Source organism: Eleginops maclovinus, chromosome 23 (assembly GCF_036324505.1).
Source record: "Eleginops maclovinus isolate JMC-PN-2008 ecotype Puerto Natales chromosome 23, JC_Emac_rtc_rv5, whole genome shotgun sequence".
NCBI lineage: Eukaryota > Metazoa > Chordata > Actinopteri > Perciformes > Eleginopidae > Eleginops > Eleginops maclovinus.
This window is the reverse complement of record NC_086371.1, coordinates 20861927-20882949: the sequence shown is the minus strand read 5'-3', so window position 1 is coordinate 20882949 and position 21023 is coordinate 20861927. Positions and strand designations below refer to the sequence as shown.

General features: G+C 38.8%; 1 protein-coding gene across 2 annotated transcripts in view; it reads left to right on the top strand.

The window, feature by feature from the left end:
* pigg (phosphatidylinositol glycan anchor biosynthesis class G (EMM blood group)) overlaps window positions 1-21023 on the top strand; it is a 73606-nt gene that overhangs the window by 10030 nt on the left and 42553 nt on the right. For both annotated transcript variants that reach the window (XM_063876581.1, XM_063876582.1), the window contains exons 5-8: window positions 5235-5373; window positions 12825-13037; window positions 18837-19054; window positions 19661-19945. In XM_063876581.1, the coding sequence (XP_063732651.1) occupies window positions 5235-5373; window positions 12825-13037; window positions 18837-19054; window positions 19661-19945 (855 nt within the window). The remainder of the gene's footprint in view (window positions 1-5234; window positions 5374-12824; window positions 13038-18836; window positions 19055-19660; window positions 19946-21023) is intronic.

The window sequence follows — 21023 nt, the reverse complement described above, 5'->3', positions numbered from 1 at the left end:
TAACAGAAATATTGTGATATTAGGAATAGTGAGTGAAATGTCTCTAATGTGAAAGAGGTCGCTCGTAGTTATGAAACTTTTTGCTTTGGTTTTATGCTTCGACATTGCTCTTATTAGCCTTGAGAATCTGGCTCTTACTTTGTCCTGAAGTTCCCCTGAAACATGAGCTAAAAAGCAACCAAACACACCCTCCTCGTCTCAGCAAATAAATCGCCAGACACATCACTTTGAATTTACCTGTGTTAAAATATGTCAGATTTATGTGAAACATTCACATGTTTAGGAGTTCTGTTCCATGTTGGCCAGAGAAATTTGATCAACTGATATGAGACATACAAAATACAACCAGCACACATTTACAGAACGAAGAGCCTACAAAAGCTTTTCCGGAGTTGTCATGAATGGAAAAAATTATATTAGAACCACATTAATCCTTTTAGTTGAGGTGGTCCATTTAAAAACTCTGCTGCTAACACTGAAAAAGATAATTTTGAGGGTTGACTCCAGAAGACATCTGAGAGTTGCTAAACAGAATAGATAAACTAGGTTTAATGGCTCTAGTTGTTACATGTCTATTATTTACTCACTATGTTTGGATGTACTGGCTAGGTTTCTAATTGTCATGTTGAGGAAATCCAAGTTAAATTAGCTTGGCTGCAGCTTCATCATTCTTTTGCTTGTGAACATCTGTTTCTCTTCTATTCAAACTACACAATACACTTCAATTTTTGAAGCAAATTCATATTTCTAAAAACATTTTAGGATTTTTCCTAATAGTAATCCATGTCATTGTACTGTAAATAAATGAAATGTGCAAATTTAGAGTAATGATCAATATATTAATGAGATAGTATCAAGATTTTTTTCAGCATGATCGGATTGTCGTTTAATTACACAGATAATTTGTCCCCGGCAGTTATTTTATTATCTGTCGCAGCAACCATAGAGATTTAATAAACTGTTAAGCATCGCTGTTATCTTTAATTTCGTCTCTGATCAGTTTGCAAGTCCTGTGGCGTTGTTTCCTCCGCCGCGGTCCAACAGCTGCGCATGCATATTGTCTTTGTACCCTGTGTGTGTTGTTAATGGGCATGGTTTGTCATTTAGCTCGTATTTAGATTGTCAAGTCATGTCAACATGGGCTTACAACTTCCCTCCAACTGTTTAGCATCTCTGAAATGAAAAACAAAGCCCAAATGCAGACTGCACACTGTTTCCTCTTTCCAAAAGACAGTGAAGAGGAAATGTGGATGCAACATTTCTCCACGTCCCCCTGAAGTATTTTCTTCTGTCTTGTTAAATCCTGTCTCTGCAGGCTCAAGGCGACATCTGTGTGTCTTGGGCAGTGGCAGCCCCATATGTGCTCCCAGTTCACTCTTTGAATGCATCTCGTTTCAGTCGCATTAAAAAGCTGTGGCTGTTCTTTTCTACTGCAGCACTGCCACCTAAAAATAGACACAACCCATTGGGGATACCTTTAGAAGCTTCTACACATCTCTGTTTTCTCTAGAAGCACATGCCTTCTTACATGTTGGCTGACTTTCAGCTGCTTTATCCTCCAGTGGTGAAACGAATCATGGTTCGTGCTGCAGTGATGGAAAAAGCGGGGTAATATTTCACTCAAAGTTTCCTTTGTAATGTATTACGGGTGGGCTACTCCAGCGAGTTCATTTAGGAGCAGGGACATGGTCTACCTGCAGAGTGGACGCACACAAAACTCTCCATTAAAACGGGATTGGAAAGCAGGACCTGTCGCTCATAAAGACCTCCATCACACCTTTGTGTTAATGGAGATCACATGGCCTCAATTTTCTCTTCTGGATATTTCCGATTTATAGTGTTGGGCCGCTGAATTTAGTGTTTGAAGTTCAAGACGTCCCAAACCTGACCGGCAGAGCGGCATGTAATCTGAGCCGTTTATTTAATCAGTAGAGAAATTAAATGTTGCAAAGGTGTAGAGTGTGTTATCTCTATCAAAGTCCCGAATATTTCCCTGTTATTCAGCTATATGTTTTATTATAGCTCTGCAAAGACTTTTATACAGCAATTGTGCATTTACCACAGCTGTTTCTTTTGGACCCTGACTGTTAACTCTGTCAGAGGAGATATTGGAATAACCTTTCATTCGCACCACTAGACAATGGTTCATTCACCTTCATATAACTTACAGCGTTAATTATATTAACCAATCAATCAATCAATCAAAATACTTTAGTAATCCCAGGGGGAAATTTGGTTTCTTGACAGCTGTACTGTATTAGAATAAAATGAATAAATATTTATACAAATATAAGTTGAAGTTAAAATGTGCAATAAAAGTCCTATAGCCACAGGGACACAGGCACAGGAACGAGGCAAGACGTCCTCAACAGAAACAGAGACCCTCTAGAGAGGCTCATGTTGAAGCCCCCGGTGCAATCCTTGTCGGCCCAAACAGTCCGGAAGTCATTGATGGAAACGTTGTCATCAGATTTTTATCCTGGTGCAGCCATGATCCTGTAAAGCGGATTAAACTACACTTCAGATACCCATCCAACTCCTGGCTAATGGTGATAGCTCGTCCATTAGACAGTGATCCTATAATGCACATGATGAAAGGGGTGAGACATGGCTAATGAATGTACAATGAAACAACAAAATAAAGGTAAAATAAGAGACAACAAAACACCTGCATCTAGATTCAATAATCATAACTTTAAGCTACCAAAGGCCACTCCTTGATGCTAATAGTTTGCTATTTTAACCAATCATTTACTACCTTTAATCACTGTATTAGCTAACTATTTCAACTTCTCAGCTCTCTTGAAAATGTTTCACGCACTCAATTTCATTAAGTTTGTTACAACTGAGGTCAAAGGGCAGCTTTTTGGTTATTCTAAAGCTTCTGAGATCCAAATCACATCAATTTAAACCATATTTGGCTGTTCCTACCAATAATATTTGGACCTTGATATTATTTCTTTAGTCAAATTACATTTAGTATTTTTAAGTTCAGTTAATTAGTTGAGCTATCCACGCATCCTGCATGGCCACTTTCAAAGAACCCCCTGTGGTAAAGGACTCATGGTTGGGAATGACTGATTTACCAGATGGAGAGGCATCATTTTAGAGTAAAAATGAAAACCATTAGACTTGTTTTTTTTTTCTGGCTTGCTTATGAAGAACAGGAGTTATTGAATTCAGCATGCATGGTACCTTGAGTATTGGTTTTCAGAAAAGTCTCCCTAAAGGCGCCTGGTGCTTTTCATCCTTGGAGGAAAGTGATAAACTCTGACTTTTCCTGAAAAGAAATGAAGCTCGCTCAGTGTGGGGGCTCACTGGTGTTTAGTACCGGCCTTTTTTGGGTCCCTTGGGTCCTATGCTGTTCATAACAAGCATCCAAGAGGTAAAATGTAGGACAGAGGGCAGTCTTTGCTGAGTGAGTAACAGATGTAATGGCTCAGCTGAGAGCACGTTGGCTCCGTTTGGCTTTGGATCAGAAAAAGTCGATTTACTTTAGCTTCAGCTAAATTTACACTTATGCTGACGATGGTCTTTTCTGCGTGTCTGTTCGCATAAAGTCATCCTCAATCTGAGTAACATTTAATCTGACTTGAATTGATCTCAGCCTTTCAAAAATCATTGCTCACGCTGTCTTTCAGCGTGTGTGTTCATCAAGGGCTGATACAATTTTCACGATAACTGAAGTCTATGATTTTTATCTTCACATGCTACATCTCTAGAACTGATGAGTCTTTTGAGAGTTTCCTAATGTGTGGTAAGATTTGGCCTTTGTTTTGTTAACATCTGCAGTCGTGTTTTTCGATCAGCCCCCTCTGCCGTGACTCACAATGCCTCCTTGTCGAGTCAATAGAAGGTTGTCGTGACGTCTAGTTGAAAGGGAATCACTAAGGGGAGGAACCTGGTGAGATCAAAGTCTCTCAGCCTCAGAAAGAGAATCATCCTGTGTTTGTTTGCTGCCGTTACCACTGCATTGTTTTTTCCCTCTGCAGATGAAGTGAAAGTCAGGAGGTGTTTGTCAGGACTTCCTCCTTGAGTAATAATTCAACACTTTCCTTGTCTGCTGCTGTTAAATGTCTCCAACATTATAATAACATCAAAGCTATCTGGTGAAGCTGTCAATTGTCCCTGAAGTCGTCATTTTGCTCCATCATTTCATATGAATATTGTTTGGAATATACTGCAGTTTCTTTATTGAAACGTTTTTTTTAACAGCTTCTATGCCTCTTCAGCTGGCTTTTTAAATATTCCCCCAAAATAAAATGGGTGAAGAAACTTTTATCCACTACGTTCCCAAACTGTGAAACACCCTGCCAGTAAATAGAAGAGGCCAACTGGGTGGACATTTTTGAACGACAGTTGAAGATGCTTTTAAATGAGCTTTTTATTAGAGACACCCTCCTTCTTTAATCCTTTAATATTTGGATATTTTTTATTGTTTTATTTATTGTAATGGTTTTGACTCGTATTATATACTGTATGTTGTATCATTTTATTGGCAAAATTCCCTTTTTTGAGTTGGTTATTCAATCATTTGACTTTTATTAATCTTTTTAATTGTGACATTTTTATTATTAATGTCTTATTTGGGTTTTATTTTCATTTCATTTAATTATTTTATTGATTTTATTAATTGGTATTTATACAAATAAAGCTTATTATTATTATTTTCATGTGACCTCACAACTCCAAATTAATGCAGAATTGTGTTAGTAGATCTTATTATAATGTTAGGAAAATTCAGTTGTTTCTTCTTTAAAAAGTATATTTTTTTCCAAAGTTTCCCTTTCCCAGTGACTGCAATTCAATGCATCATAGTAAGTCAACACTGGAAGGGTAGGGGTTACTTGTTTTGGTTGGATTTAAGTTATGTTTATATTTTATAAGAATAGTGTTATGGATATTTAGCTGTTGTTCATTCAAATGTTTTTTCTCTTTCGAGCTTGCGTGTCATGTGAATCAAGTGACTCCAAATCAATGCAGTATTGTAAATTGTATTGCTACATTGGACTAATAGGATTTTAGTGATATTACTTAAAACTGATTCTTATTAAATGTCTCAATATGTTTTTTGGTGGAACAGTGGCATCTGACCCAGTGACTTCCAAACTGGATATTCTTTCTTTTTCATTTGGTGCCGTCTTTGAATTATTCACACCTCTGAGCTTTGAGGTTTTGCTCTCGCAGATCACATACAGTGGGAGTGCACTAACCTTGGTGTGTGTTTCTCTCAGGAGGCCGAGGGGTCCCTGCCCTACCTGCTGGTGCTGTGCGGGGACCACGGCATGTCGGAGACCGGCAGCCACGGAGGATCCTCCGAGCCGGAAATCAATACGCCCCTGGTGCTCTTAAGTCCGGCCTTCAAAAGAAAAGGTAAACCGTCTTATGTTGCTTAAATAAGCTGCGGGCAGATTCTGTGTGGCGGGGGGGCCCGTGATCCCATTACAGCTTCAGCCTGTCAACATGCGGAGTCATCAAGTGTGTTGACAAGAAGTGATTTTTGTTGTCTATTTAAAGGGATAATTGGGAATGTTTGAAGTCGGGTTGTATGAGGTTTTTAACCGTAGTCAGTGTATTCCCTACAGTATATGAATGTCAGCACCCCCCCCTGTTTGGAATAACAGATAGGAGTACCAGCAAGAAGTTAAGCAATGGACTGCTGTGGATGGAGGCGGCAGGAAACATAAGCAACTAAAAAAAGTCTTTTGAGTCAGTGCCAATATCCTGATCCGACATTAAACCCTCATTTTAAAACGTCTTTGAGCACCAGGAAAAGGGCTATATAAAAACACGTTTTATTTTATTGTTATATTATATAGCAGGGGAGGGGAGTGTGTGGAAGAGAAACTCCCTCTTTAGGGAACTTTGGGATTTTAGCCTTTGCAGACCATTTACATGCATTAAAATCTATTCAACACACTACAGGAAAGGTGAAATATCTTCACTACTGTTAAACAAAGTAAAATGTTTAGTCCCAAATCCAGAGCATATTGTTTTACATACTGAACAATGATGCACTGCTGGTTAGTTTATCATTTTTTATTTCAGGATGAGATTACACATGCATTATTGTTCAACTACAGTGTATTTCAAAACAATTCACAGACATTATAATAACCGGTGTTGGAAAAAGGATCACTTTATGACTTTTAATCTGAAATCAGCAACTTTATGCACTGATTAATGCAGTAGTTAAAATATAACTAATATCGTACATCTTGTTAGTTTTTTTTTATAATGCAAGCATGCCAATCACCATCCACAGCAGGTAGTATATTGTCCATGCATGAGTACCTTATACCTCACAAAAATACATACGATCCCTTCAAGGCGTTTCTCTGTCCACTTGTCCATCCTGCTGCAGAGAGTGAGTTTTATTCATGACTGAAAATTGTTAATCAGGGAAACTAAACTTATAACCAGGAAACATTTTCTTTCATGCTCACTCATAACTTTCCATTCATTTTAGCGTGAAGAAGTGTCACCTCGATGAAGCGCAAATAGAAACTCCTGATCAGAACTCCATTTTAGAGTGATGAATGTGCTCGAGTGTGAAAGTGTGATCGTGATAATTGCTTCTCTCTCAGCCAAGTTTATTTTTGAGATCTTTTCTTGCCTTGATTTTTTTATTTATTTATAGACCATCTTGTTCAGAATCATTTACAGTTTTCTTCAGTTGTTGCTACGAAATTGGTGGTTTTGCTCTCACCCTGTGTTTCCTGTGGTGCCAACAGCTTGAATTACTTGCCCTCCATTCAGAATTTAAATTGTTAAAGTGTATCAATCACAGAAGGGGCAGGACGTCAGGCCAAATTCAGTTTTCTCGTCAATGAAATACATTCAAAGCCTGTTGAAATTCCTTTAGTTATTTAAGTGGTGGATTTTCTGTGATTCAATGTTTCTTTAAGAACTAAAGCTTATATTGTAGCACCTCTTTGGAGCTGTCATCTCAGAGTGGTTTTCAATGAAAATAAAGGCAACAGACATAGAATACAAACGAGAAAAGCACAAAGAAATATAAAAAATAGCTACAAATAGTATGTTCCTGCGGGATAACACGGTGTATAATAAGAACAAAATGTGTTTTTAGGACCTTAAGTTTAGTGTTTTTGTCCACTTTAGTCATGTTGGTGTATATCCAGCCGTCTTTGGTTCACGAACAAACCCACACATGTACTTGCATAAAAACTTGCAAAAACTTTTCTTCAGTAATATTGCAGAAATATACGTCTGTGGCTAAAGCACGTTTTGTATTAACCACAGACATTATTTCTGGAGTCTCATCAAAATCTCATCTACACATGCGAAAAATATTCACTATGTGGCGAAGGAGTAGAAGAAGAAGGAACCCGTAATTGTCCCACAGAGGGGACATTTACATTCTGCATTTGATCCACAGAGCAGTGTAGGGAATGGTGCCTTGCTCAGGGACACCTTCGGTGGTACTTGGTCTTTCTGAGATTTGAACCGGTGACCGTCCGGTTCCCAAGCCAAGTCCTTACGGACTTCGCCACCACTGCCTAAGGTCTCTGCATTTGACCCATCCTAGTGTTAGGAGCAGTGGGCTGCCATTATGTATGGCACCATGGGAGCAGTGCCTTGCTCAGAGACTTGAACTGGTGACATTCCAGTTCCCAAGCCAAGTCCCTATGGACTCTGCCACCATCGCCCTAAGAAGGAGCTTGGAAGTGCTAAAATGCTAGATCATTTCTGGGTTTAGGACTCATTCCTGCTCCATTCTAGTGCACCATGAGTCCTTTGGCACCTTTATGCTACCAGAAACAGAATCTCTATTATAACGCCCTCAGATGCACACATGTTGACGTGGACATTTGTTCTGTTTAATGCATCAGCTACTGCAATCAGTGGCCTCATCAGCATAACTGGTTATTTCTAACACAGTGGGAATAGTGGGCTATTAGTAGAAAACTGAACTGCCTGTTGTTTTTCATTACTGGCCCAGTACCTGAGCCTCACTTTCTAATCTGAATGCATCATTGAGAAAACAACCCTCTTACTGCAGATTGGCAGAACATTTAGTCGACTGTGCTGATCCTGATAGGCACTGCCACTTTAATCAGTGTAGGTAAATAAAGCCGCTTTCCCCCTGGACAACAACTCTAACACCCACTAACATCTGGCTTTTGTCTTTAGCGGTAAAGGTTATAGTTGGCATTTAGTCTCAGGAAAAAATCCTGCAGTAGTCAGGATCAGAATGCTTATTTATCCCAGGGGAAATTAGGTTTTGGGACAGTTGCTCGATTTTAAGATTAAAATGAAAAGTACAAAGATAAAATGAGATGGTGTAAAAATATTGTATGTATAAAAACACAACAAGTTCAAGTAAGAATGTGCAATAAGAAGTTAAAACAGGATTAAAGAATATATATTAACATGAGAAGCTAGGTAAATATGTGCATATTGTCCAGAATATACAGCATAAAAACCACACATATTGAAAAATGTGTATATTATAATACAGCCGTGGAGAAAATTAAGAGACCACTTCAGCATTATCCTCTTGTTTTATGTTGTATAGATATGTGTTTGAGTTAAATTATTATTATTTTTAATTGTATTCTATAAACTTCTGACATTTTTTTCTCTGTGTTCGAATTCAACAGACACTGGAATGGCTGTCATACATGTAGAGTTAAAGATTTTAGAAAAATGTGGAGTGGTCTTAATTTTCCCCGGGGCTGTATATATACACATTTAAAAGAGTATAAACCCATGTTATATTACATTACATTTAGCTGATGCTTTTATCCAAAGTGACTTACAATAAGTGCATTCAACCATGAAAAACAATCTCAAAAAAGCAGAAGTTTTTAAGGGAAAATCGATCAATTATCCAAACTAAATGCATTGGCTTTAAATGTGCCAAAGCTTTTTAAGTGCTACATACAGACCAGATTTTTGTTACTATTATTATTTTTTAGCAAAGGTGCAGTTGAAACAGGTGGGTTGTCAGTCTGCGATGTGTAGACTTTCTGAAACCCTGATATGTCTTGAGTGCATTTTCCACCATTTTGGAGTCAGCATATCAAACAGGTGTGTTTTAGCTGAGTGGTCCCTCTGTCTAACCTGCAGTAGCCTACTGACTATAATCCATTCACAGCATGCTAGTCCTCTACCAGTGTCTTGAAGCGGATTCAGGCAGCCGCTGGTAGCCAGAGAAAGGAGCAGAGGAGCAGTGTAGTGTGGGATAACTTAGGTTGAGAACCAGTCGATCTGCTGCATTCTGGATGAGCTGCAGAGGTTAAAAGCACTTGCAGTAGTCAATGGTAGAGATGACACGATTTTTGGATCAGTACATGTGTTGCGGTCTGTGTGAGTACAGGATGAATTCTGCTGATGTTGCAAGCAATGTTAGCAGTGAAGGACAGATGGTCTTCCAATATTAAACCCAAACAACAACAGTGGTGCCGATTTTTATTGAAATGCCTTATTATAATTTCAGTTAAATAACTGCAAAGGTTTTATAGCTAGTATTATTATATTTTATTAACAAACAACTATGCACTCCTCAAAGCCATAAGACTCCTTTTGAGAAAACAACATTTTAACCTTGCTGATCTTCACTCAAAATCAACCAAAACAAAATATCATCGCACTCACTTTGTTCTTCTCTCCACTGTTCCCACCACACCCACTCCTCTTTGAGAAAGAGTAAGGGGTATACAAAAGAAGATACCACTGTCGAATAACTCTCCGTGACACATCATGAACACATCAGAAAGCATATTTGTCTTGTGGCACGGAACTGAGTCTCTCCTATTTTTAGACTTTATTTTGATGAAATATATCTGCCTATACTCGATAATTTTGGGTGAAAAAAAAAACGGTTTAAGGAACCGTACACTCAACGTGTACTTCAGTCCCTGTGTGTCAATCTTTAAGGAGCCATTACACGCTGTATTGCAGTCAAAACAAAGACAGCCAATAATATAAAATGAATGAAGTTTAGACATCCCAGCCTCAGCACCCACAGCAACAATGGTGCAAACAGTCACTGATGCAAGAATGGTTTACCGATAGATACATTGATGGGCTATATTTCAACCTACTGATGCCTGAGAGTTATAAATGAGCCGGTATAGTAACCATATATATATATTTATTATGGTTAATTACTGTCCTTTTGTCTTTCAAACTAGTTTGATTGTTGTGTTGTGTTATGGGTTTTGTTATGTGCTGTATAATAAAAAAGAAATACCAGAAACAGGGTAGACAAAATCCAATTTTTAAAATCTGCATTGGCAACCTGTCTGCTTCAGAATTTGTTTTGTTTTTTATTTTTTACAATATGTCCAGCATTTATGACGAAAAAATGCATAGTGTTCAGAATTTATTTTAATGAACTTGCATTGGTTTTCCAAGCTCAGAATGATCTTCTTCCTAGCCAGTGTTTATGTTAAAAAATGAGTGCTGGTCAAAGTCTCCAAGAAGATTACCTGAACAAATGGGAGAAATTCAGGCCAAAAATGATCTGCTTTTATTTTTTGATTAGAATATAAAACAAAACCGAAAAATTCAAACTTGTTCAAGAGATTTCAAGATTAAAATATTTAAGATTTGAAATATAATGGCTTTATTGTCATTTGTCATAGCAAGTTTTTCCAACAGTACAATTTCCAATTTGATTTAATACGTAAAGGAAATAATACAAGTGCAGAACATTGCAAAAATGGGCTCGGATGAGGCATGATTTTATCGTCCAGTCATATCAAGGAACATTTCTGTATCCGATTACATGCCATTAAAAGGGATGATACGTCCCTCATGAATTTAAACCCCATCGAAGTAACTTTGCTATAATCTGCTGAGAAATGGTGCCAGCTTTTGTTACAAAGTATTCTCAAAGCTGAGCAAACGCCTGGCTCTGCACAGTCATATTAGGAATCAAAAATTGCACTGGTGGTATTTTAGAGAACATTTGTGAACCACAGACTTCGGTGCATATGGCCCTCATCTATGAATCAGCATTCTGCGTGTGTATCCTTTTTCACTGAGTTATGACACATCTGTTCTGCCAGAGTGTTAGAATCAGAGTGGATATCTTTCTGAAGGTGGGATGTAAAAGTAAAGACAAAGGGTTTGTGGCCTGGCAATGAGATAGCTTCTTCCTGGCTCGTCGTCAGAGAACAAATCATAAAAGTATAATGCATGATTTTACCCTCGGTTAATATGGGATTAGTGTTTGATAAAACACCTTCATGGGCTTTAAAAATATGTCCCCTTTAATAAAACAAACCAGGCTCTATCAACATTTCAACAAAGTGTACCACAACTAAAAGCATAACTTCTTAAGTCATTCAATGCTGAGAAACAGATTTAAAAGCCTCATACACATGGTAGATTTATGGCTTTATCTTGAATAGCTATGGGCTTAATACAGCAAAGTCCTTGTCCTGTTGCAAATGCGGGACAATGGATAATTCGCTGGCTTATTTCATTGTGTCCAATTACCAAATTAGCTCACAGCTCTTGGGTTTGTCCCAGTCTCACTCCCCCACACATATGAGCGCTATTGTAATTTTTTGATATATTCCACACCAGAAGAGTTCATTATTGTGACCCAAAAACTTCACTCAGACACACACAATTTCAAAAGATGTCTCCTATTCTTTGTTACCTTGATTCTTAACAACCAACAAGACGTCATTTACATAAAATCGTTTTTTTTTTTAACAGACAATATTATTCGTTCTTGTTTTCCCTCTCCTGTAGTGTGTTGAATAGATTTTTGTGCATGTAAACGGTCTGCAAAGGCTCAAAGTTCTCTCCAGTGGGAGTTTCTCTCCCACACATCAGACTCCATTGGTTTCCTTTGTTACCTCCATAACAAAATAACATCACTACGTAACACTTGCGCTTCTATTGGCTAGCACTCAATCACTTTGTACGTGATAGGTTAAGGGGCAGGACATCTCCAACTGATTGACCAATCCCATCAGAACAGGCCAGCTTACCAATCAGAGCTCTGGTTTCAGACAGAGGGTGGAAAGTATGAGAACAATAAAGACCTTTTTGAACATTTGAACCAGTAAAGGCATGAAATACAATAGAGAATCCTGAAAATGAGCATAACAGGGGCCCTTTACAAAATCATTGAGATGCTGTAAACTGCTGAGATTCTTCACTGATACTGTTTTTGTCATGTTTATGACTTTAGGGAAAGGAGGTCCTTTTTTACATTTACTTTGATGAGTGTTGTAAAATTGTTTCAGACAAGCTCTTATTGTGTGAATTCTCCACAGCAGACATGCTGAATATTGATCCATTTCTCTGTGTTCATCATGTAAATAGTTGTTTGTGTGTGAATTGCTTTGTGGTTTGAAGTAATATAATGTGACTTTGTTCTTATTGAAAAATAGCCACTTTGCTACCCATCACTGATTGATGTCACACAGTGGAGATTCAACATTTGATCTGAGAGCTTTTTCCCTTTCTGTTTCTGACACTGCAGGTTTGTAAGGGAACAACCTGGCAGGCAGAGTGCATTCACTTTAAACTATTTCTGATAGTTTAACATTCAGTTTGTACAGATTCGAAGAATTGTGTACTGACTAATTGACAGGTGAATGTTAGAAAACAACACAGCAAATCAAAAATACCTCACAATTAAAAAGGGATAGTTATCAGGGCTCTCCTCGGAAAGTATCAGTCAGCATATGTAATCTCATGCAAAAAAAATACTTTCTCTGCAAACAATCATGCAATGCTTTAAAATCTTTTTAAAAAATGACTGGATTGTTGAAGTCCAAGGTGGTTCTTATACTCACTGTTTGCTTTTTTGTGTTTGTGCCCTGTGGTTTCAGCGGGAATGGAGAAGCCTGGAGTGGTGGAGCAGGTTGACCTGCCTCCGACCCTAGCTCTGGGACTTGGCCTACCCATATCTCTGAACAGCGTGGGCCGCATCATCCCAGGCGTGCTGGAGGAAACCTCACTCCGAGACCAACTGCGCTACCTGCATCTCAATGGCCACCAGCTCAGCTGCCTGCTCAAAGACAGCATACCCGATTATGAAAAAGGTAGGTTTACAAATTCCCTGTGTCCAACCTTTCGACTCACTGAAGGTTGGAAAGTCGCCACCTCATCTGACAGTGAGTCTGCTGATAGGATCAGTGGCTGCATTTGTTAATGTACACAGCCGTGTGACGAATGCCAACAGGGAGAAGACAGTTCAATTTAAGAAAGAGTTCTTCACAGCTTTTTTGTTCTTCCTCTAATAAAGATGGCAGAACTGGCAAACTCATAACGGGTCAGCTCCCTTTACTCCTTTTTAAACTTCTAGAACCATCTTTTTGAAATGCCAAAGAATTAAAAGTCCAGCAAATATTTAAGATTCACTAACTGACTCTTATTAATCTGCTTTATGTGTGACAAGGTACTGAATATGCAGTCTAAAAGTAGCATGAGCTCAGTGACCTGCTACAGATGTTAAAACTGCACTTATCACAATGTTTCAAAAAATTCTAGTCTAGATGTTTTCTTTCTACATCTACATTTGCTTTATTGATTGCATCAGTGATTTCATCAAATTTATCAACAACAAGAAAATCAAAAAAACATTACTTCGGTAGCTTTGAACAACAATCACCTTTGAGATAAGCACTGGGACATTTAACTCTCAACACCCTGATAATAATAACATTGATCGCTCGTAAGCTGTCCCTATTTCACAATATACGAGTCAATTTTTATCCAAGCATACAGTAGCACTTTATGCTTGTTTGTGGTGTATTACTGTGCGCTTCATATCCATGTAATTAGGTGGTTCTGTGATATAGTGAAGGACTAAATTAAAAGCGGTCCTATTTTTCACTCACTTTGAATTGCGCACAAAATTGAATTCCCGTGAACACAGACCATTACATTTGCTAAATAAAACAAAACAAATGGCTAAAAAAAAGGAAAATGAAAATACTCCCCCATAAGCTATCAAGACTACATATGTTAGCTTGGATCTAGCGGATCATTGTGGTAATGATTTAGATGATGGTTAAATTTGCATTCCACTCACGATGAAAAAACCCAGATGGCACAGTCTTCAGTTGACTCAGAAACAGTTTGCTATAGGTCCATCTCCTCATTATTCATACAGTGTTGTCGACTTCATCAAAGCAGTGTTTAACCTGAAGCAGTCTTGATTAACACGAGGGGAGAATCTTCCTTCAAGTTCAAACGTTGCATCACACCAAAGCTCATCAACGCTGAAATCCTTTATTAAAAAAACACCAATTGGAAATTACGACTTGTCTTGGATGGACATAAATCTGGTCTTTAATGCTGGTTAAAGGATTGAAATGCAGATTGATATTCATGTTTTTTTTATTTTGTGGCTGCTAAGGTTCCCCTTAAACTGTAAAAGTTTCATAAATATTGACCATATGATACAACAGCAGGTTTATGTAGAAGCAAACCTAAACCCAACCCCACCAGAAACAAAGTATCTAAAAGACAAACAGGAAGACCTTTTCCTGTCGTGTCAAGATGTAAATCTGTACTGATTTCTCTAAGTTTGTGAATAGATGACCTTACAGCTGAGAAAACTCCTCATGGGAGACGCACAAGCCGTCTGAGGTCTGTTCTTGAACATTAATGCTGCCCACTCTTTGTGCAAATGCATGCACATATCCTCGCTGTGTTCTGCTCCCTACTTTTATCTCGGGGTCACACTGTTTGTCAGAGTTATTCATCTTGCATTCTCTCATCTGTCTGCCTCCTGTCTGTGCCTCTGTTCCTCATTTTCACAAACATTTCACACAACAACAGCAGAGATTACCATTCCTCATGTTACATCGGTCAGTCAGATATTTATCTGCCTTGTTTGGCAAATAATTGGACATGTGGCATTTCAAGATATATGTTTTCCCCCTTGTTTTACTGATCACTGTTATAGCGAGCAGGGAATTGTTTTGACATGTTGACCAGATATAGTATGTGGTGCAGAGGTTGCTAACAAGCCTCAGTTGACGTTTAATACTGAGACATTTCGGAACACTGGAAAACACAAAAACAACAACTCTGATGGACAGAAAATGTAAAAATAAATAAAAGTCCATAGCCAACATGAGAGGGCTCATTCAATTTAACAGCCAGGATATTAAATACAATCAATGTGTAGTATGTGCTGCATAACTAGTAAGATAATCCTCAAATAGGGTCAAGATGAGATACGAGTTCAAATGGAACACACCATTAGCATTGTTACTGTTAGCATGAGGATATTGGAATTTAGCTATAAGCAGCACAGCGCATTAAAGACGTCACATCATTTCTTAACTTATCTTTATTAACAAGTAATATTTCACAATCAAGTATTTTTACCACATCTTTGTGCAAACATGATTAGTAACTAACTTCTTCCTTTCCCATTAAAATAAATACTCTGGCAGCACATTTTCTACTCTATTTTGGTCCCTGGTTTCCATAGTGATGGAATGAAATGGAAATTATTTCAGAAGACCTACATTTTGGATGTGTTGATTTTTTTGAATCAGTCCACTTAGGTAATCATGAGGCTGTTATGCAGAGTGTAATAGTTATCACTGCTGGGAATTTTGCCTGGGATGATATTTTAAGTAGAATGCATGATGGACACCTGTCGGGGCTAAAATGTTACATGGGGTTGAAGAGAGCCACCTTCTGTAAAATGATGTTCAGAAATGCTAAGGTTATTAATTCCTCTCAATTGGAAACATTTAATATTAAGGGCTTTTCCCTATTGTTTTTGCAGTCGCTTATTTTTTGTGTAACCTGCAAAACATGAAAGTGACACTTTTAAAGTTCAACTCTGGTAATACGAAGTGAACACAACCTTGCTCTGCCTGCACATCTCTCTTCACGTTATCTGTCTGCCTTGTTTCGTTTTTAATGCTGTTTATTTGATGTTTTTAATCCCTCAGTTATCGCACTGGAATCTAGATTGCAATAACTTTATCCAAAGTAAAAGTAATTGAAGTCAGCTCACTCCCCAATGGGAACAGTTTACATTTTCTGACTCCTAGGCTCCTCTTTTACAATCCGATACATCTCATTCCATATTTTTTCTCTTATCCCCCTGATAGATATTCTTAGTACACAGCTCTGCTCTGTTTTTCACCATCTTCCTCAATGTCTGCCCTAATCATGGTGGGTGATTTCTGGAATACAGAGGAACGGTTTGGCCAAACATCAACATGTCTTCTGTCCCACGGTATATAGTACCATGTTTATTTATATTGTGCATTATCCAAAGCCCAATTCAAGGACACAATGAATAACACTTCAGTTGTAGTTTGTGAACACAACTCTAATTTAACCCCTTGTTTCGAAGGGTGAGGGGGTCCATGGGAGTTGACCCTAAAAAGATTCAATCTCATTTTGGGACAAGCTCTGTGCTCTTGTTGTTTTTCCATTCTGAATCATGGATGTACAAAGATAACTGGGAACAGCGTTAGAGGCTGGGCCCCATTCATTCCTATGAAAGCTGCTCAATGGTGCACAAAGACAAAATGGCCCGACTTTCAGGTATGAAGTCACCTGGATCTTCAGGTAATCTTTCGCTACCATTGGGCCTATAGAGCATTTGCATTTTTGATAAACCCCTCCCCAAAGCTGCTGCATCTCATCCGGTAATTAACAAGGTTATCCAATTGTTTGTACTGAAAATTTGATTTTAGCTATATTTATACGCTGATTTACAGAACTATCTTTCCCAGTTTAAGTCAATGGGTGCAACGTTTTTTTGGAATACTGACATGACTGACATGGAACAGTTTAGCTGCTGCGTCTCAGCTTATTTTTAAATAAATAAAGAGAAACACATTACTCTGGATTTGTCTATTAGCATATTTTGTGTCAAGGCCTAATAATTAAATAAGGGTTATCTAAGTGTTCACACTGGAACATGGATTTAGCTTTAATTCTTTGGCCCCATCACATGACTGACAGAAGTTTAACACAGTGAAATTTAGCTTTAAAGCCTGGAAGTATCTATAGAGAAATAAACACATGCTTGCGGGTTTCTCTGAGGTGGGGCACACAATTAAAAACCTCAAATTTAGTATAGGATCACAAAGGTCTTCATAAATCTAGCCTTTAACAGCTTATGCATTTTGCTCTGAAAGTTTACCAGATGTTGCTTTAACATTTTTTACTGCGACCCGGCTGGAGGGTCCAAGGTCCAACCACCATTCTCAAAAAAAATCCTGTTGGGAACACTGGGAGAGGTAGCTTTAGACTATTATCATAAACCTCATTTATAGATCCATCACTGTCTGCCTTGTTCAATCTTCATATTGTTTTTTTTTTTCCTTTGCTTCTAACCTCAGGCATCTCAGCGAGCCATTAACCAATCCCTGTTCGCTTAGACAGATGAAACATGGCCGGGGCCATCGATATTGTATGATTCATGCCTGTGGCTTAAGGTTCTAATATTCCTACCAACCCCTCTGTCTGGCAAAGCCACACTCACTATTTATCACCCCTATGTCTGATGCTGCTGTGATAGGTGCTATACTGCGAAATATTATTTTTAGAAGCATGTGTATGTATGTGTGTGTGTTTCTCTGATGTGTTCCACAAATCAAACCTCCACATCGCATTGTACTTGAGCAGGTTCCTAAAGCACTGAAGTAAAATGAAAGCAGCCACCATTTCGTCTGCTTTGAGTAAACATGTGAATGAGTCATAGCTTGTCATCGTTAGGGATCCTGACAAATTATACATTGCTTTTTCAGGACTAAATGGTTTTTACCACAGGCATTTTATTATCTTTTCACTTTAAGGAACATTATCGACACAGGAACCAAAACAAGAAAGTTAATAGATTTCCATTTAAACCATCCAACATGCATCAGAATGATTGATGAAGTCATAAATATGATTAGTGGACTCTCATTCATAAGGAAACAATTGGTAAGAAAGGCCAGTATTTCCTTTATGATAAAATACAGCAAGATAGACAGCACTCTGAGGAGACCTTTTCTGAAGGGAGATTAGACACTTCCCAATGCCGTCTTTATGATTGAGTTTGTTTTTGATAAAGCTAATAGTAAGAAATGGGCTTTTCTGTCAGTTGTTCTGTAATGAAGTCATAGGTTAGACTGCTCTGATTGGTTAGCTGGCCGTCTCTGTTTTGATTAGTCAACTGCTAAGAGATATCCCACCCTATAGCCTGTTACGTACAATGTGTTGGAGCGCTAGGTAATAGCAGCGCAAGTGTTAAGTAGTGATGTCATTGTTTTATGGAAGTAAACAAAGGACTCAATGGAGGCGTTTCAGCCGGGGGCGGCGGGGGAGTGTTTGGGAGAGAAATGTTGGGATTCTAGCCTTTGCAGACCATTTGCTTGCACAAAAACAATACAACACACTGGAGGAGAGGGAAAAACCCAAAAACCATAATAGGGCACCTTTAAAGATTATGGTCACAGATTGTTGATAAAGACACCTAATAATGCTGCCAATGCTGTAGTAACAGTGCTCCTATAATACTGAAAATATTGCATTCAATTTGAAGGCATTTTACAAAAAAAGTTTGAAGTGACGTTATCGAAACGCAGCGATTCTGTCGGAGATATTTTAAATTGATAGCTGATATTCTGGGATGAATAAAGAATGCAAAATTAATGTGATGCCAGTCAGGAAACCCACAGAGTTTATAAATGAGATGCTGCCAATGTCCTCATTTTGACTAATCTATATGAATGCAAACGTTTTAACAAGAAGTTTTAAGTCTTTGAGTACATGACAGTGAACATCAAATAACCTAATCCCTTTTAATGCTCCCTCTAAAGCCACATTTAATATGTCAGTTGTTGATACAGATGTGCCCTGTCTGATTCCAGAGGTAGGCTTCGAGCAGTTCCGTGTGGCAGAAAAGGCTCATGGGAGCTGGATGAAGCTCTTCCTGGAAGGCAACACCTCTGAGGTGCTGAGCAACATGGGCAAAAAGGTCCTGAAGCAGTATGTGGAGGCCCTCGCTGCCATGAGCTCGGCTCTCAGCAAACAGCTGGGCAAGTACGACATGTACTCCATGATCGCAGGCATGGTGTTTGTGTTCCAGGTGAGTGCAGCAGAGTTCATCCTTAGGACTGGTCTAAGAGGAAATGTCTTGAAGGAAATGCTAGCAGTGTAGCTTTCATAAAAAAATTGAGGAGAAAAAGCTTTGGTAAGATGGATTTGCCATCTTTTTAGTTAATATTATTTTCTGGGAGCTTTACTACTGCAACATGCAGTTTGGATTGTTCAGGGCCTGCACCTAACTATTATATTGTGTTCTCAATTAATCAGCAGATACATTTTTAAGGTTAATCGATTTATTGTTTGGTCTATAAGTACAGTACAATAGCTCCTCAGTCTGTAGGGACTTGGCTTGAAGAATGGAGGGTTCATATGCCAAATGGATCCAGTACAGCATGTGAACTGTGAGAGGTGTCCTTTAGCAAGAAGCTGGACCCCCGTACTGCTCCCAAACGCTTTCATCATAATATTACAAACTCTTTTCCTAACTTTAAACATGTACTGACTCACTGTTATACTTAATGAGTGTCCAAATTAGATTGCTGTTATCTGCCAAAATACAAAAATGTGTCTGTTTTTTGTGGGTTTCTGTGGTTTTATCATTTGAACTTAAGGTGATCAAAGTTCCTCTTCTCTCCCGGCCATGAAGCTCCTGCTGGTCTTACTGCTGGCTATGCCCGAGGCTCTGAGCAGTGACGCAGCTGTGGAACTTCCTGTTCTCTCAGCTCTGCTCTCGCTGCCTTTCTACCTCTTGTGCCTGCTGCTCGCCTCAGTGCACGTCTTGGTGTGCACATCTGCTGAGAGCTCCTGTTACTTCTGCAGCCTCTCCTGGGGACTCGTGTTCGCCGCCGTCGCCTTCTCCTCAGCAATGTTTTGTATTCTGGTCTCTCTGGTAACACGGCGACTCCCCCTGGGGCTGAGGATTCACGGGAAGGTGAGTTTGTGATAAATATAACAACAACAAAACACGTGTAAAGATTGGAACAGATGTTTGCCCTCAAAGGTGCAAACATGCTACCTACCATGTAAAACCTCAATATAACTTGTTAAAAAGTTCAGCCGGTCTGCGATTGCTTCACAACAACGTTAATAACTTGCCGCTGTTTGAAAGATACAATATTTTTTGCTTTTAGTATTTCATTTATCTATTCCTGCGGGTAGGGAAACACAATAATTTATTTGAGCGAACATCTACTAAATCCACCGAAGCTCAGGGGCGATAGCACGCTCTTGTGTGATTTAACAAAGTTAGCTAAGTCTTTTCTAAAGCAGCTTTAAATCACTTGAATATGCTGTGGAACAAAGTCCTGCTGTGGTACAAAGTCCTGGGGAAAAAAAAAAATGATTTTCTTGGATCTGTGACAAGCGAATAATCACTCCACAGAAAGGGGCTGAAAATAAGTGTGTCAGTGAGTGCTCCTTAGTCCATTTGATACCTTGGCCCACATTTATTTTAATCAAATAGTGCTTGGCTGTATGCACAGCTTATCATGCGTCTTCATGAATGATTGCAAAGAGCCCCTTAATTACTCCTTTTCACTCCAGCATTGCTCAGGAAAATGGTTAGGCCTTTAAGCGAGGACTAGTTTTAATTTTGACTTTTTTAATGCAGTAATGTAACTTTAAATATAAAGCCTTAAAACAATATTGTCTTAGGTCTTGTGTCCACAAAGTACCCTTTTCTGGTAGAGATCTACTGGCATGGCGCTGGGCAGAGCCTCTTTGAAGACATTTGTCAAGAAAAAATGCTCAGCACTTCCAACGGAGGATGACTGTGTCACACTTTGTATGAGCGAGTTTCACCACTCACAGCCGTCTGACAGCCGATGACAGACTAGGAATGCATGCTTGCCTTTTAGTATCTGTTTGTGCTACCATATATTGGTTTGACAACGTTTTTTTGTTACCATTACAACCAACTGAGGATGCCTGCTCTCGCACGAGTTTCACCGTTCAGAGCCATCTGACAGCCGCCTGACAGCAGTCAGCCGCAGAGCAAGGAGAACCGTGTA